The sequence below is a fragment of the Coregonus clupeaformis genome, chromosome 13 (genome assembly GCF_020615455.1).
Source record: "Coregonus clupeaformis isolate EN_2021a chromosome 13, ASM2061545v1, whole genome shotgun sequence".
In the NCBI taxonomy this organism is placed as follows: Eukaryota; Metazoa; Chordata; class Actinopteri; order Salmoniformes; family Salmonidae; genus Coregonus; species Coregonus clupeaformis.
In genome coordinates this window covers 31,669,274-31,688,372 of record NC_059204.1, presented here as the reverse complement: position 1 = coordinate 31,688,372, position 19,099 = coordinate 31,669,274, and the positions used below count along the sequence as shown (strand labels likewise).

General features: G+C 51.9%; 1 protein-coding gene across 3 annotated transcripts in view; it reads right to left on the bottom strand.

The window, feature by feature from the left end:
• The window catches only part of sytl2a (synaptotagmin-like 2a), a 55,615-nt gene that overhangs the window by 15,523 nt on the left and 20,993 nt on the right, over positions 1 to 19,099 (bottom strand). For 2 of the 3 annotated variants that reach the window (XM_041893666.2, XM_041893667.2), the window contains exons 5-6: positions 3,648 to 3,717; positions 3,317 to 3,425 (exon numbers count right to left, since the gene is read on the bottom strand). In XM_041893666.2, the coding sequence (XP_041749600.1) occupies positions 3,317 to 3,425; positions 3,648 to 3,717 (179 nt within the window). Of the gene's footprint in view, positions 1 to 1,133; positions 1,848 to 3,316; positions 3,426 to 3,647; positions 3,718 to 19,099 lie in introns of all 3 variants that reach the window. The other variant, XM_041893665.2, reaches the window with a different exon arrangement.

The following is a 19,099-nucleotide window of genomic DNA, read 5'->3' as shown; positions in this document are numbered from 1 at the left end:
GACAGATTTCCACTGGTCTAATATCCATTGCTTGTGTTTCTTGGCCCAAGCAAGTCTCTTCTTCTTATTGGGCTGCAATTTCTGAGGCTGGTAACTTTAATGAACTTATCCTCTGCAGCAGAAGTATCTCTGGGTCTTCCATTCCTGTGGCGGTCCTCATGAGAGGCAGTTTCATCATAGCGCTTGATGGTTTTTGCGACTGCACTTGAAGAAACTTTCAGTTCTTGAAATGTTCCATATTGACTGACCTTTATGTCTTAAAGTAATGATGGATTGTCGTTTTTCTTTGCTTATTTGAGTTGTTCTTGCCATAATATGGACTTGGTCTTTTACCAAATAGAGATATCTTCTGTATACCACCCCTACCTTGTCACAACACAACTGATTGGCTCAAACGCATTAAGAAGGAAAGAAATTCCACAAATGAACTTTTAAGAAGGCACACCTGTTAATTGAAATGCATTCCAGGTGACTACCTCATGAAGCTGGTTGAGAGAATGCCAAGAGTGTGCAAAGCTATCATCAAGGCAAAGGGTGGCTATTTGAAGAATCTCAAAAATAAAATATATTTTGATTTGTTTAACACTTTATGGGTTACTACATGATTCCATATGTGTTATTTCATAGTTTTAATGTCTTCACTATTATTCTACAATGTTGAAAATAGTAAAAATAAAGAAAAACCCTTGAATGAGTAGGTGTTCTAAAACTTTTGACCGGTAGTGTATGTCATCTGCAAGTCAGTATAATGATGAATAATAGCATGTAATAGAATACAATTATTTGTAAAACATTAGACAACCACATAATTTCAAAGCCTGAATGCCCCCACCAATGAAAAAATGAGCACATTCCTTGCAGTCCAAATTCACCAATCACCATCAGCAAATATTACCATCATACAATAAATGAACGTGTACATTCATGTATGAAAGCAAGCAGGTTAGTGATTAAACAAACAGATTTTACAACAAAAATATGGTGAGTAGTTTATCTAGTTTGATTTCCTAAATTGATTGATTACAAACCTAAAATCATTCTCTACACTTGACTGATGTGTTGATTGTTGATTGACAGATTTATTTTATTAATTCATTCATCAAATAATTAAAATGGAGTTGCACTAGCCTTACCAGCAGGGACCTGGGCTGGGCCTGTGTCTAGGCATCTTATATCTGGCTTCTCTCTGCAACTCAGACCCTCACCTAAGTCCACCTGTCTCAGCGTATCATGAGTGGGCCGTTGCAGCCAGCAAGGTGAACCTACAGCTGTCAAAACCTCAATGTCTTCCTTTAGTGGTCCGCGATCACCCTGGACAATACCACTGTTGGTGCCACTTATGTCTAACTGCCCCGTCTCCTCCTCTCCCTCTGGGTGGCTTGTACAGTCCAAATCCAGGAGACTGTGTTCGCCCAGCTCCTTTCCATCCTGCATCTCAGTGGGCCACTCCACGCTGGTCCTGCTCACTGCTGGGCCGAATCTCACCTGTTTCCTGTCTATCCAGCCCAGGGGTTCTCTCTCTCTAGCAGGGAAGGTGTCTGAAGGTGGCTCTAAGACCCCGCTGGGGGAGTGCAGCGTTTGGGGGCTCTGTGGTTCTGGCTGGCGGCTGCAGGCGTTTCGGAACTGAAGAGAGTCAGTTGAGCTGCTTTGTTTGAGGATGCTCCTAGGGGCGGGAAAGCTGGCCTGTCTGGCTGCTGGGCTCTCCAAGAGAGAGTCCTGGGATTTGTTAATGATTGTTCTTGTTTTGGGCACAGGCATGAGCAGAGGTGCACTCTGGATGTTTTCCGAACTGATCGATTTTAGGTTAGTTAGATGAGCAATGCAGAACTCAGATGGTGGTAGAAACTCTGGGGGAAAGACAACGGGGGGTGGTGGATATAACATTGGGGCACAAAAGCAGGTGGATAAAGCAAGCATGATGTTACAATAAGTGATGACAATTACATATTATGGTTAACACCACAAACATACAGTGGATCCCAATGTAGATGAAAATACATTAATTGGGTGGTGGGGCACCACATTGAATTTTTTGGTTGGAATGATGTGGAAACAACGTTGATTCAACCAGTTTTTGCCCAGTGTGTAGTTAGTGCCTAGTTCCTTGAAAAACATTGTTTTCAGATACACTAGGGGGAAACATTAAGAATCTCCAACACAGACAAGTCATGCACTGCAGCTTAGGGCTTTGGAGTCAGGGTACATGCCTTTATGCGTAATCCCTCTGCTACTCTGTATTTACATACCTCCCCCTTTGGCTCGCCTTCCTTCTGGGAAAAACCTGACTAGTTGCTAGATACTCATTGGCTCATTTCATGAAATGCAATTGTTTCAGAGCACATACTTTGAGAAATTGCCACACTGTTGTTGCACGTCTCGAAATTAAGGGCAACTGGCTCAAGCGCTGTAGTTACAAAACTGAAGTTTACCTAAATACTAGAGCATTAGTTATTATACAAGGGCAATACAGGTTAATCTATTAGCCAAACAATGAGAATGAACAATGGTAATCATTCTTGCATTCTGTTTTGGTAATTGGAATCTACATAATGGCTATAGGGAATTGTGTTTTCCTCTTCCCTTCTTATGCGAATGTTATGAAAGAAAGGTGGAAGAAATACCATACATATTATGTTCACGACATGACAAAAATACATGCTTATAACAATCATGCAACGAGAACATGCTAGCAATTTGTTTAAAAAGCAACCGAGAAATACCGAAAGCCCAGGAGAGGGTTTACACGCATGGCTTTCAATGGGGTCAGTTCACCAGACTTACGGTTGTTTGCAAGGAAAATGCTTTGACTGTTTGTCCATCTAGTTGTCCACTCCATTAAAAACACAACACATGGCGTGTTACAGTTGAATCATGAAGACTGAATTACTGTAGTAAACGTGCAAACTGCATGACGCCAAATAGAAACCGCTTGCATCTAGATGTTTCTAGATGTTTCTCTAAAATGGTGGTGTCTCGGCATAGGAACCATCAAAGAAAAGAATATGTCAGTGTTTGGTATGTATTTGAATGTTTTTGAATGTTCCGTGATATCGCTAACATAAGATTGCTAAAAACATAATTTACAGTAAGATTCATTGAAGTAACTAACTTCTCAGCTGTAAGGTTTCAGAAAAATGTCGGTGCAACATGCGACATAGCATTAAGTCATGTTTATGACTACCTTACGTAGGCATTATGACAGAACATTCAAATGAAGTGTTATTACCGAATCCATATATTCACTTGATGTCCTTTTTCAGTTTATTCTTGGATACTAAAATGACAGCCACAGATAATGTACAGGTAAGGAGCTCACCCCCGTCAGGTGTCTTGGTTTGCTCCATTGCTTCATTGGGTAACTGGCTGTCTGTGTCCTCCAAAATTTCAGGTGTAAGTGGTGTGCTGTTGAATGGGTTCTGTCTTTGCTTCAGTACAGTAAGAGGGAAAAAAAGGTTTGCATCAGCAATGGAACAGCAATCAGCAATGAAACGCCTATGTTGTCCACTTTTGTGTGGGTAAGAGGACTGTGTGTGTGTGTGTGTGTGTGTGTGTGTGTGCGTGCATTACCATATACTTAGTTACTAAATAGTACATCAATAAATATTAACATGAATGTGAAATGAAGTGTTACAGTTACTTCAACCAACCTTTGTAGGGGACTGCAGAACTGATTTCAGCATGTCTTGTGGCTCTTCTGGCAGATTGTAGCTGTCGTCCCTACGGTGAATACAGTTTTAAAATGTAGACATCATCCTTATTCTTCATCTTTTAAAGAATAACATAAATTTGATTAAGGGATGGGATAATCATATTAATGTTTCATGTTTTTAAATTATCGCTCTAGCAATCATGTGGACAATTGGTAGATTATGCCTACAGTCGACCACATCAGTGCCACCACATCAGTTAAGTGCAGGTGCAATTCAAATGCATTATTTTAACTTGCTCTGCAAGCTTTGCATGCATTCATGAGTGCCCCAAGTATTGCATGTATCAACATTTACAAAAAACTCCAATGTTCACGTCTCAGATATTTTCACTGTAGGTAACTGACTGCAGTCCAGTTGTTTTCCTTGGTTTTAGAGTTTAATGGTACCACTCATTCACACAACATACAATCCTCAACAATGTATGAATGTGAAGTACCATGACTGTGGAAACCAAGGAAAACAAGAGCATGTGAGTTCTAACCTTAGAAGCAGATTACTGGGAACCAATGGGCCCTATTACTAAGTGTCTACTTAATGTCTGAATGACTCCTTCTTTAGCAATCATGCCCATATGATCTGGGCTAATGCTTGAGCCCATTTAAAGAAGAATGTGACAGCCTTACTAAACAGGGGCTGAGATTCTAGTTAGCTTACTTTTTGATGGTGAAGACAAGACATATACAGGAAGAGCGAAATCTCACAAACTGCTCTCATTTCTTATATGTGTCTGTTTGTTACCTGTTTAAAATGCAATAATTAAGAATCTCTCTATGGCATTGCACTACTTAGCACAAGTCGGTAAGTAATGCAAAGCAACAAAACTTCCCTTTAAGGTTTCGCAAAGCCCTAGGATTTTACATAACACCATGGACAAAAGCTTGTAGCATATTCTAGACTCATAGCCTACACGTTTGTACACAATGTTTGTTGCACTTACATTTACATTTTAGTCATTTAGCAGACGCTCTTATCCAGAGCGACTTACAGGTAGTGAGTGCAAACATATATATTTTTTTTTTTCATACTTACCTGTGCATCCACTAATTGAGTTTGGCAGATATTTGTTTAAGAGGAAGCTTTTTTTAAAAGTATGTGGTGTATTATATAACTTAACGGAAGTAATACAATTACACTGAAAATAAATGACAAATACTGTTTTCATGGTGTGTAACTATAGCTTGTTACCATACTATTATCTAGTTATTACCACTTTCATCCGTTCTGTAATGTAAAATGTTACCCAGAAACGTTATCAGGCTAAAGTGAACAATACTTGAAGCATCAGATTTGCTAAACTGCATGAGGCCTATAGGACAAATGTGAAATCTACCATAAATGTTATGGATTAAGTCACAAACATCAACGATTAAAACAACTAAGGCTGCACAATATGGGCAAAATATCTAATCGTGTTTTTTTTTACCAAATAATGCGATTGCAATTTGACTTGCGATATAGATTAAAAGACTTTGGTGAACTGTTGGAATAATAGAATTAGAATGATTTATATTAAGAAGAAAGTGGAAAGCGGATTCATTCTTGATGGGAACAATCTGTTGACTGCGTTTGATCTAACAGAACAGCATGCAAACGTATGTATCTAACTTTGAATCTAACATCGAGGACAAGGAACTGCGGCGCTTGCTTGACAGGGGGAGGGGCTTGGTGTGTGTGGGAAGCAGCTGCAACAGGAGAAAGGGAGAAGGAACTGCGGTGCTTGCTTGACAGGGGGAGGGGCATGGTATGTGTGGGAAGCAGCTGCAACAGGAGAAAGGGAGAAGGAACTGCGGTGCTTGCTTGACAGGGGGAGGGGCATGGTGTGTGTGGGAAGCAGCTGCAACAGGAGAAAGGGAGAGAGACGACAGGGGGAGGGGCTTGGTGTGTGTGGGAAGCAGCTGCAACAGGAGAAAGGGAGAGAGACGACAGGGGAGGGGCTTGGTGTGTGTGGAAGCAGCTGCAACAGGAGAAAGGAGAGAGACGACAGGGGGAGGGGCTTGGTGTGTGTGGAAGCAGCTGCAACAGGAGAAAGGGAGAGAGACGACAGGGGAGGGGCTTGGTGTGTGTGGGAAGCAGCTGCAACAGGAGAAAGGGAGAGAGACGACAGGGGAGGGGCTTGGTGTGTGTGGGAAGCAGCTGCAACAGGAGAAAGGGAGAGAGACGACAGGGGAGGGGCTTGGTGTGTGTGGGAAGCAGCTGCAACAGGAGAAAGGGAGAGAGACGACAGGGGAGGGGCTTGGTGTGTGTGGGAAGCAGCTGCAACAGGAGAAAGGAGAGAGACGACAGGGGGAGGGGCTTGGTGTGTGTGGGAAGCAGCTGCAACAGGAGAAAGGGAGAGAGACGACAGGGGAGGGGCTTGGTGTGTGTGGGAAGCAGCTGCAACAGGAGAAAGGAGAGAGACGACAGGGGAGGGGCTTGGTGTGTGTGGGAAGCTAGCTGCAACAGGAGAAAGGGAGAGAGACGACAGGGGGAGGGGGCTTGGTGTGTGTGGGAAGCAGCTGCAACAGGAGAAAGGGAGAGAGACGACAGGGGGAGGGGCATGGTGTGTGTGGAAGCAGCTGCAACAGGAGAAAGGGAGAGAGACGACAGGGGAGGGGCTTGGTGTGTGTGGGAAGCAGCTGCAACAGGAGAAAGGGAGAGAGACGACAGGGGAGGGGGCTTGGTGTGTGGGAAGCAGCTGCAACAGGAGAAAGGGAGAGAGACGACAGGGGGAGGGGCATGGTGTGTGTGGGAAGCTAGCTGCAACAGGAGAAAGGGAGAGAGACGACAGGGGAGGGGCTTGGTGTGTGTGGAAGCAGCTGCAACAGGAGAAAGGAGAGAGACGACAGGGGAGGGGCTTGGTGTGTGTGGAAGCAGCTGCAACAGGAGAAAGGAGAGAGACGACAGGGGAGGGGCTTGGTGTGTGTGGGAAGCAGCTGCAACAGGAGAAAGGAGAGAGACGACAGGGGGAGGGGGCATGGTGTGTGTGGGAAGCAGCTGCAACAGGAGAAAGGGAGAGAGACGACAGGGGAGGGGCTTGGTGTGTGTGGGAAGCAGCTGCAACAGGAGAAAGGAGAGAGACGACAGGGGGAGGGGCTTGGTGTGTGTGGGAAGCAGCTGCAACAGGAGAAAGGGAGAGAGACGACAGGGGGAGGGGCATGGTGTGTGTGGAAGCAGCTGCAACAGGAGAAAGGAGAGAGACGACAGGGGGAGGGGCATGGTGTGTGTGGAAGCAGCTGCAACAGGAGAAAGGGAGAGAGACGACAGGGGAGGGGCTTGAGTGTGTGTAGGAAGCAGCTGCAACAGGAGAAAGGAGAGAGACGACAGGGGGAGGGGCTTGGTGTGTGTGGGGAAGCTAGCTGCAACAGGAGAAAGGGAGAGAGACGACAGGGGAGGGGCTTGGTGTGTGTGGGAAGCAGCTGCAACAGGAGAAAGGAGAGAGACGACAGGGGGAGGGGCTTGGTGTGTGTGGGAAGCAGCTGCAACAGGAGAAAGGGAGAGAGACGACAGGGGGAGGGGGCATGGTGTGTGTGGAAGCAGCTGCAACAGGAGAAAGGGAGAGACGACAGGGGAGGGGCATGGTGTGTGTGGGAAGCAGCTGCAACAGGAGAAAGGAGAGAGACGACAGGGGAGGGGCATGGTGTGTGTGGGAAGCAGCTGCAACAGGAGAAAGGGAGAGAGACGACAGGGAGGGGGCTTGGTGTGTGTGGAAGCAGCTGCAACAGGAGAAAGGGAGAGAGACGACAGGGGAGGGGCTTGGTGTGTGTGGAAGCAGCTGCAACAGGAGAAAGGGAGAGAGACGACAGGGGAGGGGCATGGTGTGTGTGGGAAGCAGCTGCAACAGGAGAAAGGGGAGAGACGACAGGGGAGGGGCATGGGTGTGTGGGAAGCAGCTGCAACAGGAGAAAGGGAGAGAGACGACAGGGGGAGGGGCTTGGTGTGTGTGGAAGCAGCCGCAACAGGAGAAAGGAGAGAGACGACAGGGGAGGGGCTTGGTGTGTGTGGGAAGCAGCTGCAACAGGAGAAAGGGAGAGAGACCGACAGGGAGGGGCTTGGTGTGTGTGGGAAGCAGCTGCAACAGGAGAAAGGAGAGAGACGACAGGGGAGGGCTTGGTGTGTGTGGAAGCAGCTGCAACAGGAGAAAGGGAGAGAGACGACAGGGGAGGGGCTTGGTGTGTGTGGGAAGCAGCTGCAACAGGAGAAAGGAGAGAGACGACAGGGGGAGGGGGCATGGTGTGTGTGGGAAGCAGCTGCAACAGGAGAAAGGGAGAGAGACGACAGGGGAGGGGCTTGGTGTGTGTGGGAAGCAGCTGCAACAGGAGAAAGGGAGAGAGACGACAGGGGAGGGGCTTGGTGTGTGTGGGAAGCAGCTGCAACAGGAGAAAGGAGAGAGACGACAGGGGAGGGGGCTTGGTGTGTGTGGGAAGCAGCTGCAACAGGAGAAAGGAGAGAGACGACAGGGGAGGGGCTTGGTGTGTGGGAAGCAGCTGCAACAGGAGAAAGGGAGAGAGACGACAGGGGAGGGGCTTGGTGTGTGTGGGAAGCTAGCTGCAACAGGAGAAAGGAGAGAGACGACAGGGGGAGGGGCTTGGTGTGTGTGGAAGCAGCTGCAACAGGAGAAAGGGAGAGAGACGACAGGGGAGGGGGCTTGGTGTGTGTGGGAAGCAGCTGCAACAGGAGAAAGGGAGAGAGACGACAGGGGAGGGGCTTGGTGTGTGTGGGAAGCAGCTGCAACAGGAGAAAGGGAGAGAGACGACAGGGGAGGGGCTTGGTGTGTGTGGGGAAGCAGCTGCAACAGGAGAAAGGAGAGAGACGACAGGGGGAGGGGGCTTGGTGTGTGTAGGAAGCAGCTGCAACAGGAGAAAGGAGAGAGACGACAGGGGGAGGGGCTTGGTGTGTGTGGAAGCTAGCTGCAACAGGAGAAAGGGAGAGAGACGACAGGGGAGGGGCATGGTGTGTGTGGGAAGCAGCTGCAACAGGAGAAAGGAGAGAGACGACAGGGGAGGGGCTTGGTGTGTGTGGGAAGCAGCTGCAACAGGAGAAAGGGAGAGAGACGACAGGAGGGGGCTTGGTGTGTGTGGAAGCAGCTGCAACAGGAGAAAAGGGAGAGAGACGACAGGGAGGGGCTTGGTGTGTGTGGGAAGCAGCTGCAACAGGAGAAAGGGAGAGAGACGACAGGGGAGGGGCTTGGTGTGTGTGGAAGCAGCTGCAACAGGAGAAAGGGAGAGAGACGACAGGGGAGGGGCATGGTGTGTGTGGGAAGCAGCTGCAACAGGAGAAAGGGAGAGACGACAGGGGAGGGGCTTGGTGTGTGGGAAGCAGCTGCAACAGGAGAAAGGGAGAGACGACAGGGGAGGGGCTTGGTGTGTGTGGGAAGCAGCTGCAACAGGAGAAAGGGAGAGAGACGACAGGGGGAGGGGCTTGGTGTGTGTGGAAGCAGCTGCAACAGGAGAAAGGGAGAGAGACGACAGGGGGAGGGGGCTTAGTGTGTGTGGGGAAGCAGCTACAACAGGAGAAAGGGAGAGAGACGACAGGGGAGGGGCATGGTGTGTGTGGGAAGCAGCTACAACAGGAGAAAGGGAGAGAGACGACAGGGGGAGGGGGCTTGGTGTGTGTGGAAGCAGCTGCAACAGGAGAAAGGGAGAGAGACCGACAGGGGAGGGGCATGGTGTGTGGGAAGCAGCTACAACAGGAGAAAGGGAGAGAGACGACAGGGGGAGGGGCATGGTGTGTGTGGGAAGCAGCTACAACAGGAGAAAGGGAGAGAGACGACAGGGGGGGGGCATGGTGTGTGTGGGAAGCAGCTACAACAGGAGAAAGGGAGAGAGACGACAGGGGAGGGGCATGGTGTGTGTGGGAAGCAGCTACAACAGGAGAAAGGAGAGAGACGACAGGGGGAGGGGCATGGTGTGTGTGGGAAGCAGCTGCAACAGGAGAAAGGGAGAGAGACGACAGGGGGAGGGGCTTGGTGTGTGTGGGGAAGCAGCTGCAACAGGAGAAAGGGAGAGAGACTGACAGGGGAGGGGGCTTGGTGTGTGTGGGAAGCTTAGCTGCAACAGGAGAAAGGAGAGAGACGACAGGGAGGGGCTTGGTGTGTGTGGGAAGCAGCTGCAACAGGAGAAAAGGAGAGAGACGACAGGGAGGGGCTTGGTGTGTGTGGAAGCAGCTGCAACAGGAGAAAGGAGAGAGACGACAGGGGAGGGGGCTTGGTGTGTGTGGAAGCAGCTGCAACAGGAGAAAGGAGAGAGAACGACAGGGGGAGGGGGCTTGGTGTGTGTGGGAAGCAGCTACAACAGGAGAAAGGGAGAGAGACGACAGGGGGAGGGGCTTGGTGTGTGTGGGGAAGCAGCTACAACAGGAGAAAGGGAGAGAGACGACAGGGGAGGGGCTTGGTGTGTGTGAAGCAGCTGCAACAGGAGAAAGGGAGAGAGACGACAGGGGGAGGGGGCTTGGTGTGTGTGGAAGCAGCTGCAACAGGAGAAAGGGAGAGAGACGACAGGGGAGGGGCTTGGTGTGTGTGGAAGCAGCTACAACAGGAGAAAGGGAGAGAGACGACAGGAGGGGCTTGGTGTGTGTGGAAGCAGCTGCAACAGGAGAAAGGAGAGAGACCGACAGGGAGGGGCATGGTGTGTGTGGGAAGCAGCTGCAACAGGAGAAAGGGAGAGAGACGACAGGGGAGGGGCTTGGTGTGTGTGGGAAGCAGCTACAACAGGAGAAAGGGAGAGAGACGACAGGGGGAGGGGCATGATGTGTGTGGGAAGCAGCTGCAACAGGAGAAAGGAGAGAGACGACAAGGAGGGGCTTGGTGTGTGTGGGAAGCAGCTACAACAGGAGAAAGGGAGAGAGACGACAGGGGAGGGCTTGGTGTGTGTGGAAGCAGCTACAACAGGAGAAAGGAGAGAGACGACAGGAGGGGCTTGGTGTGTGTGGAAGCAGCTGCAACAGGAGAAAGGAGAGAGAGACGACAGGGGAGGGGCATGGTGTGTGTGTGGGAAGCAGCTGCAACAGGAGAAAAGGAGAGAGACGACAGGGGAGGGGCTTGGTGTGTGTGTGGAAGCAGCTGCAACAGGAGAAAAGGGAGAGAGACGACAGGGGGAGGGGCTTGGTGTGTGTGGGAAGCAGCTGCAACAGGAGAAAGGGAGAGAGACGACAGGGGAGGGGCATGGTGTGTGTGGGAAGCAGCTGCAACAGGAGAAAGGGAGAGAGACCGACAGGGGGAGGGGCATGGTGTGTGTGAAGCTAGCTGCAACAGGAGAAAGGAGAGAGACGACAGGGGGAGGGGCATGGTGTGTGTGGGAAGCAGCTGCAACAGGAGAAAGGGGAGAGACGACAGGGGAGGGGCTTGGTGTGTGTGGAAGCAGCTTTGCAACAGGAGAAAGGAGAGAGACGACAGGGGGAGGGGCTTGGTGTGTGTGGAAGCAGCTGCAACAGGAGAAAGGAGAGAGACGACAGGGGAGGGGGCTTGGTGTGTGGGAAGCAGCTGCAACAGGAGAAAGGGAGAGAGACGACAGGGGAGGGGCATGGTGTGTGTGGAAGCAGCTGCAACAGGAGAAAGGGAGAGAGACGACAGGGGAGGGGCATGGTGTGTGTGGAAGCAGCTGCAACAGGAGAAAGGGAGAGAGACGACAGGGGGAGGGGCTTGGTGTGTGTGGAAGCAGCTGCAACAGGAGAAAGGAGAGAGACGACAGGGGGAGGGGCTTGGTGTGTGTGGGAAGCAGCTGCAACAGGAGAAAGGGAGAGAGACGACAGGGGGAGGGGCTTGGTGTGTGTGGGAAGCAGCTGCAACAGGAGAAAGGAGAGAGACGACAGGGGAGGGGCTTGGTGTGTGTGGGAAGCAGCTGCAACAGGAGAAAGGGAGAGAGACGACAGGGGAGGGGCTTGGTGTGTGTGGAAGCAGCTGCAACAGGAGAAAGGGAGAGAGACGACAAGGAGGGGCTTGGTGTGTGTGGGAAGCAGCTGCAACAGGAGAAAGGAGAGAGACGACAGGGGAGGGGGCTTGGTGTGTGTGGAAGCAGCTGCAACAGGAGAAAGGGAGAGAGACGACAGGGGGAGGGGCTTGGTGTGTGTGGGAAGCAGCTGCAACAGGAGAAAGGGAGAGAGACGACAGGAGGGGGCATGGTGTGTGTGGGAGCTTAGCTGCAACAGGAGAAAGGAGAGAGACGACAGGGGAGGGGCTTGTGTGTGTGGAAGCAGCTGCAACAGGAGAAAGGGAGAGAGACGACAGGGGAGGGGCTTGGTGTGTGGGAAGCAGCTGCAACAGGAGAAAGGGAGAGAGACGACAGGGGGAGGGGCATGGTGTGTGTGGGAAGCAGCTGCAACAGGAGAAAGGAGAGAGAGACGACAGGGGGAGGGGCTTGGTGTGTGTGGGAAGCTTAGCTGCAACAGGAGAAAGGGAGAGAGACGACAGGGGGAGGGGCTTGGTGTGTGTGGGAAGCAGCTGCAACAGGAGAAAGGGAGAGAGACGACAGGGGGAGGGGCTTGGTGTGTGTGGGAAGCAGCTGCAACAGGAGAAAGGAGAGAGACGACAGGAGGGGCTTAGTGTGTGGGAAGCAGCTGCAACAGGAGAAAGGGAGAGAGACGACAGGGGAGGGGCTTGGTGTGTGGGGGAAGCAGCTGCAACAGGAGAAAGGGAGAGAGACGACAGGGGGAGGGGCATGGTGTGTGTGGGAAGCAGCTGCAACAGGAGAAAGGGGAGAGACGACAGGGGGAGGGCTTGGTGTGTGTGGGAAGCAGCTGCAACAGGAGAAAGGGAGAGAGACTGACAGGGAGGGGCTTTGTGTGTGTGGGAAGCAGCTGCAACAGGAGAAAGGGAGAGAGACCGACAGGGGGAGAGGCTTGGTGTGTGTGGGAAGCAGCTGCAACAGGAGAAAGGGAGAGAGACCCCACAGGAGGGGGCTTGGTGTGTGTGGGAAGCAGCTGCAACAGGAGAAAGGGAGAGAGACGACAGGGGAGGGGCTTGGTGTGTGTGGGAAGCAGCTGCAACAGGAGAAAGGGAGAGAGACGACAGGGGGAGGGCTTGGTGTGTGTGGGAAGCAGCTGCAACAGGAGAAAGGGAGAGAGACGACAGGGGAGGGGCTTGGTGTGTGTGGGAAGCAGCTGCAACAGGAGAAAGGGAGAGAGACGACAGGGGGAGGGGCTTGGTGTGTGTGGGAAGCAGCTGCAACAGGAGAAAGGAGAGAGACGACAGGGGAGGGGCTTAGTGTGTGTGGGAAGCAGCTGCAACAGGAGAAAGGAGAGAGACGACAGGGGGAGGGGCTTGGTGTGTGTGGGAAGCAGCTGCAACAGGAGAAAGGGGAGAGACGACAGGGGGAGGCTTGGTGTGTGTGTGGAAGCAGCTGCAACAGGAGAAAGGGAGAGAGACGACAGGGGGAGGGGCTTGGTGTGTGTGGAAGCAGCTGCAACAGGAGAAAGGGAGAGAGACGACAGGGGGAGGGGCTTGGTGTGTGTGGGAAGCAGCTGCAACAGGAGAAAGGGAGAGAGACGACAGGGAGGGGCTTGGTGTGTGTGGGAACAGCTGCAACAGGAGAAAGGGAGAGAGACGACAGGGGAGGGGGCTTGGTGTGTGTGGGAAGCAGCTGCAACAGGAGAAAGGGAGAGAGACGACAGGGGAGGGGCATGGTGTGTGTAGAAGCAGCTGCAACAGGAGAAAGGGAGAGAGACGACAGGGGAGGGGCTTGGTGTGTGTGGGAAGCAGCTGCAACAGGAGAAAGGGAGAGAGACGACAGGGGGAGGGGCTTGGTGTGTGTGGAAGCTAGCTGCAACAGGAGAAAGGGAGAGAGACGACAGGGGGGGGCTTGGTGTGTGTGGAAGCAGCTGCAACAGGAGAAAGGGAGAGAGACGACAGGGGGAGGGGCTTGGTGTGTGTGAAGCTAGCTGCAACAGGAGAAAGGGAGAGAGACGACAGGGGGAGGGGGCTTGGTGTGTGTGGAGCAGCTGCAACAGGAGAAAGGAGAGAGACGACAGGGGAGGGGCTTGGTGTGTGTGGGAAGCAGCTGCAACAGGAGAAAGGGAGAGAGACGACAGGGGGAGGGGCATGGTGTGTGTGGGAAGCAGCTGCAACAGGAGAAAGGGAGAGAGACGACAGGAGGGGGCTGGTGTGTGTGGAAGCAGCTGCAACAGGAGAAAGGGAGAGAGACGACAGGAGGGGCATGGTGTGTGTGGGAAGCAGCTGCAACAGGAGAAAGGAGAGAGACGACAGGGAGGGGGCTTGGTGTGTGTGAAGCTAGCTGCAACAGGAGAAAGGGAGAGAGACGACAGGGGAGGGGGCTTGGTGTGTGTGGGAAGCAGCTGCAACAGGAGAAAGGAGAGAGACGACAGGGGAGGGGCATGGTGTGTGTGGGAAGCTTAGCTGCAACAGGAGAAAGGGAGAGAGACGACAGGGGGAGGGGCTTGGTGTGTGTGGGAAGCAGCTGCAACAGGAGAAAGGGAGAGAGACGACAGGGGAGGGGCATGGTGTGTGTGGAAGCAGCTGCAACAGGAGAAAGGGAGAGAGACGACAGGGGGAGGGGGCATGGTGTGTGTGGGAAACTTAGCTGCAACAGGAGAAAGGGAGAGAGACGACAGGGGGAGGGGCATGGTGTGTGTGGGAAGCAGCTGCAACAGGAGAAAGGGAGAGAGACGACAGGGGGAGGGGCTTGGTGTGTGTGGGAAGCAGCTGCAACAGGAGAAAGGGAGAGAGACGACAGGAGGGGGCATGGTGTGTGTGGAAGCTTAGCTGCAACAGGAGAAAGGGAGAGAGACGACAGGGGGAGGGGCTTGGTGTGTGTGGGAAGCAGCTGCAACAGGAGAAAGGGAGAGAGACGACAGGGGAGGGGCTTGGTGTGTGTGGGAAGCAGCTGCAACAGGAGAAAGGGAGAGAGACGACAGGGGGAGGGGCTTGGTGTGTGTGGGAAGCAGCTGCAACAGGAGAAAGGGAGAGAGACGACAGGGGGAGGGGCTTGGTGTGTGTGGGAAGCAGCTGCAACAGGAGAAAGGGAGAGAGACGACAGGGGGAGGGGCTTGGTGTGTGTGGGAAGCAGCTGCAACAGGAGAAAGGGAGAGAGACGACAGGGGAGGGGCTTGGTGTGTGTGGGAAGCAGCTGCAACAGGAGAAAGGGAGAGAGACGACAGGGGGAGGGGCTTGGTGTGTGTGGGAAGCAGCTGCAACAGGAGAAAGGGAGAGAGACGACAGGGGAGGGGCTTGGTGTGTGTGGAAGCAGCTGCAACAGGAGAAAGGGAGAGAGACGACAGGGGGAGGGGCTTGGTGTGTGTGGGAAGCAGCTGCAACAGGAGAAAGGGAGAGAGACGACAGGGGAGGGGCATGGTGTGTGTGGGAAGCAGCTGCAACAGGAGAAAGGGAGAGAGACGACAGGGGGAGGGGGCTTGGTGTGTGTGGGAAGCAGCTGCAACAGGAGAAAGGGAGAGAGACGACAGGGGGGGGGCTTGGTGTGTGTGGGAAGCAGCTGCAACAGGAGAAAGGGAGAGAGAGGCGACAGGGGGGAGGGGCTTGGTGTGTGTGGGAAGCAGCTGCAACAGGAGAAAGGAGAGAGACGACAGGGGGAGGGGCTTGGTGTGTGTGGGAAGCAGCTGCAACAGGAGAAAGGGAGAGAGACGACAGGGGGAGGGGCTTGGTGTGTGTGGGAAGCAGCTGCAACAGGAGAAAGGGAGAGAGACGACAGGGGGAGGGGCTTGGTGTGTGTGGAAGCAGCTGCAACAGGAGAAAGGGAGAGAGACGACAGGGGGAGGGGCTTGGTGTGTGTGGGAAGCAGCTGCAACAGGAGAAAGGGAGAGAGACGACAGGGGGAGGGGCATGGTGTGTGTGGGAAGCAGCTGCAACAGGAGAAAGGGAGAGAGACGACAGGGGAGGGGGCATGGTGTGTGTGGAAGCAGCTGCAACAGGAGAAAGGAGAGAGACGACAGGGGAGGGGCATGGTGTGTGTGGGAAGCAGCTGCAACAGGAGAAAGGGAGAGAGACGACAGGGGGAGGGGCTTGGTGTGTGTGGGAAGCAGCTGCAACAGGAGAAAGGGAGAGAGACGACAGGGGGAGGGGCATGGTGTGTGTGGGAAGCAGCTGCAACAGGAGAAAGGGAGAGAGACGACAGGGGGAGGGGGCATGGTGTGTGTGGGAAGCAGCTGCAACAGGAGAAAGGAGAGAGACGACAGGGGGAGGGGGCTTGGTGTGTGTGGGAAGCAGCTGCAACAGGAGAAAGGGAGAGAGACGACAGGGGAGGGGGCTTGGTGTGTGTGGGAAGCAGCTGCAACAGGAGAAAGGGAGAGAGACGACAGGGGAGGGGCTTGGTGTGTGTGGGAAGCAGCTGCAACAGGAGAAAAGGGGAGAGAGACGACAGGGGAGGGGCTTGGTGTGTGTGGGAAGCAGCTGCAACAGGAGAAAGGGAGAGAGACGACAGGGGAGGGGCTTGGTGTGTGTGGGAAGCAGCTGCAACAGGAGAAAGGGGAGAGACGACAGGGGAGGGGGCTTGGTGTGTGGGAAGCAGCTGCAACAGGAGAAAGGGAGAGAGACGACAGGGGAGGGGCATGGTGTGTGTGGAAGCAGCTGCAACAGGAGAAAGGGAGAGAGACGACAGGGGGAGGGGCATGGTGTGTGTGGGAAGCAGCTGCAACAGGAGAAAGGGAGAGAGACGACAGGGGGAGGGGCATGGTGTGTGTGGGAAGCAGCTGCAACAGGAGAAAGGGAGAGAGACGACAGGGGGAGGGGCATGGTGTGTGTGGGAAGCAGCTGCAACAGGAGAAAGGGAGAGAGACGACAGGGGGAGGGGGCTTGGTGTGTGTGGGAAGCAGCTGCAACAGGAGAAAGGGAGAGAGACGACAGGGGAGGGGCTTGGTGTGTGTGGAAGCAGCTGCAACAGGAGAAAGGGAGAGAGACGACAGGGGGAGGGGCATGGTGTGTGGGGAAGCAGCTGCAACAGGAGAAAGGGAGAGAGACGACAGGGGGAGGGGCTTGGTGTGTGTGGGAAGCAGCTGCAACAGGAGAAAGGGAGAGAGACGACAGGGGAGGGGCTTGGTGTGTGTGGAAGCAGCTGCAACAGGAGAAAGGGAGAGAGACGACAGGGGAGGGGCATGGTGTGTGTGGGAAGCAGCTGCAACAGGAGAAAGGGAGAGAGACGACAGGGGGAGGGGCATGGTGTGTGTGGGAAGCAGCTGCAACAGGAGAAAGGGAGAGAGACGACAGGGGGAGGGGCATGGTGTGTGTGGGAAGCAGCTGCAACAGGAGAAAGGGAGAGAGACGACAGAGTAAACTATAAAAACGGACGTTACACGCGGCCCTAAAAACAACCATTGTTTCTAAAAACATGAACACAGTGGCAGTGGTGTAAAGTACTTAAGTAAAAATACTTGAAAGTACTACTTAAGGAGATTGTTTTGGGTATCTGTACTTTACTTTACTATTTATATTTTTGACAATTTTTACTTTTACTTCACTACATTCCTAAAGAAAATTATGTACTTTTTACTCCATACATTTTCCCTGACACCCAAAAGTACTTGTTACATTTTGAATGCTTAGCAGGACAGAAAATATTATAATTGACACACTTCTCAAGAGAACATCCCTGGTTGTCCCTATTGGCTCTGATCTGGCAGACTCACTAAACACATGCTTGGTTTGTAAATGATATCTGTGTGTTGGAACGTGCCCCTGGCTAGACGTACAGTGGGGAGAACAAGTATTTGATACACTGCCGATTTTGCAGGTTTTCCAACTTACAAAGCATGTAGAGGTCTGTAATTTTTATCATAGGTACACTTCAACTGTGAGAGAATCCAGAAAATCACATTGTATGATTTTTAAGTAATTCATTTGCATTTTATTGCATGACATAAGTATTTGATCACCTACCAACCAGTAAGAATTCCGGCTCTCACAGACCTGTTAGTTTTTCTTTAAGAAGCCCTCCTGTTCTCCACTCATTACCTGTATTAACTGCACCTGTTTGAACTTGTTACCTGTATAAAAGACACCTGTCCACACACTCAATCAAACAGACTCCAACCTCTCCACAATGGCCAAGACCAGAGAGCTGTGTAAGGACATCAGGGATAAAATTGTAGACCTGCACAAGGCTGGGATGGGCTACAGGACAATAGGCAAGCAGCTTGGTGAGAAGGCAACAACTGTTGGCGCAATTACTAGAAAATGGTTCAAGATGACGGTCAATCACCCTCGGTCTGAGGCTCCATGCAAGATCTCACCTTGTGGGGCATAAATGATCATGAGGAAGGTGAGGGATCAGCCCAGAACTACACTGCAGGACCTGGTCAATGACCTGAAGAGAGCTGGGACCACAGTCTCAAAGAAAACCATTAGTAACACACTACGCCGTCATGGATTAAAATCCTGCAGCGCACGCAAGGTCCCCCTGCTCAAGCCAGCGCATGTCCAGGCCCGTCTGAAGTTTGCCAATGACCATCTGGATGATCCAGAGGAGGAATGGGAGAAGGTCATGTGGTCTGATGAGACAAAAATAGAGCTTTTTAGTCTAAACTCCACTCGCCGTGTTTGGAGAAAAAAGAAGGATGAGTACAACCCCAAGAACAACATCCCAACCGTGAAGCATGGAGGTGGAAACATCATTCTTTGGGGATGCTTTTCTGCAAAGGGGACAGGACGACTGCACCGTATTGAGGGGAGGATGGAGGGGGCCATGTATCGCGAGATCTTGGCCAACAACCTCCTTCCCTCAGTAAGAGCATTGAAGATGGGTCGTGACTGGGTCTTCCAGCATGACAACGACCCGAAACACACAGCCAGGGAAACTAAGGAGTGGCTCCGTAAGAAGCATCTCAAGGTCCTGGAGTGGCCTAGCCAGTCTCCAGACCTGAACCCAATAGAAAATCTTTGGAGGGAGCTGAAAGTCCGTATTGCCCAGCGACAGCCCCGAAACCTGAAGGATCTGGAGAAGGTCTGTATGGAGGAGTGGGCCAAAATCCCTGCTGCAGTGTGTGCAAACCTGGTCAAGATCTACAGGAAACGTATGATCTCTGTAATTGCAAACAAAGGTTTCTGTACCAAATATGAAGTTCTGCTTTTCTGATGTATCAAATACTTATGTCATGCAATAAAATGCAAATTAATTACTTAAAAATCATACAATGTGATTTTCTGGATTTTTGTTTTAGATTCCGTCTCTCACAGTTGAAGTGTACCTATGATAAAAATTACAGACCTCTACATGCTTTGTAAGTAGGAAAACCTGCAAAATCGGCAATGTATCAAATACTTGTTCTCCCCACTGTAAATACATTTAAAAAAAGAAAATGGTGCCATCTGGTTTGCTTAATATAAGGAATTTGAAATGATTTATACTTTTACTTTTGATACTTAAGTATATTTTAGCAATTACATTTACTTTTGATACTTAAGTATATTTCGAACCAAATACTTTTAGACTTTTACTCAAGTAGGATTTTACTGG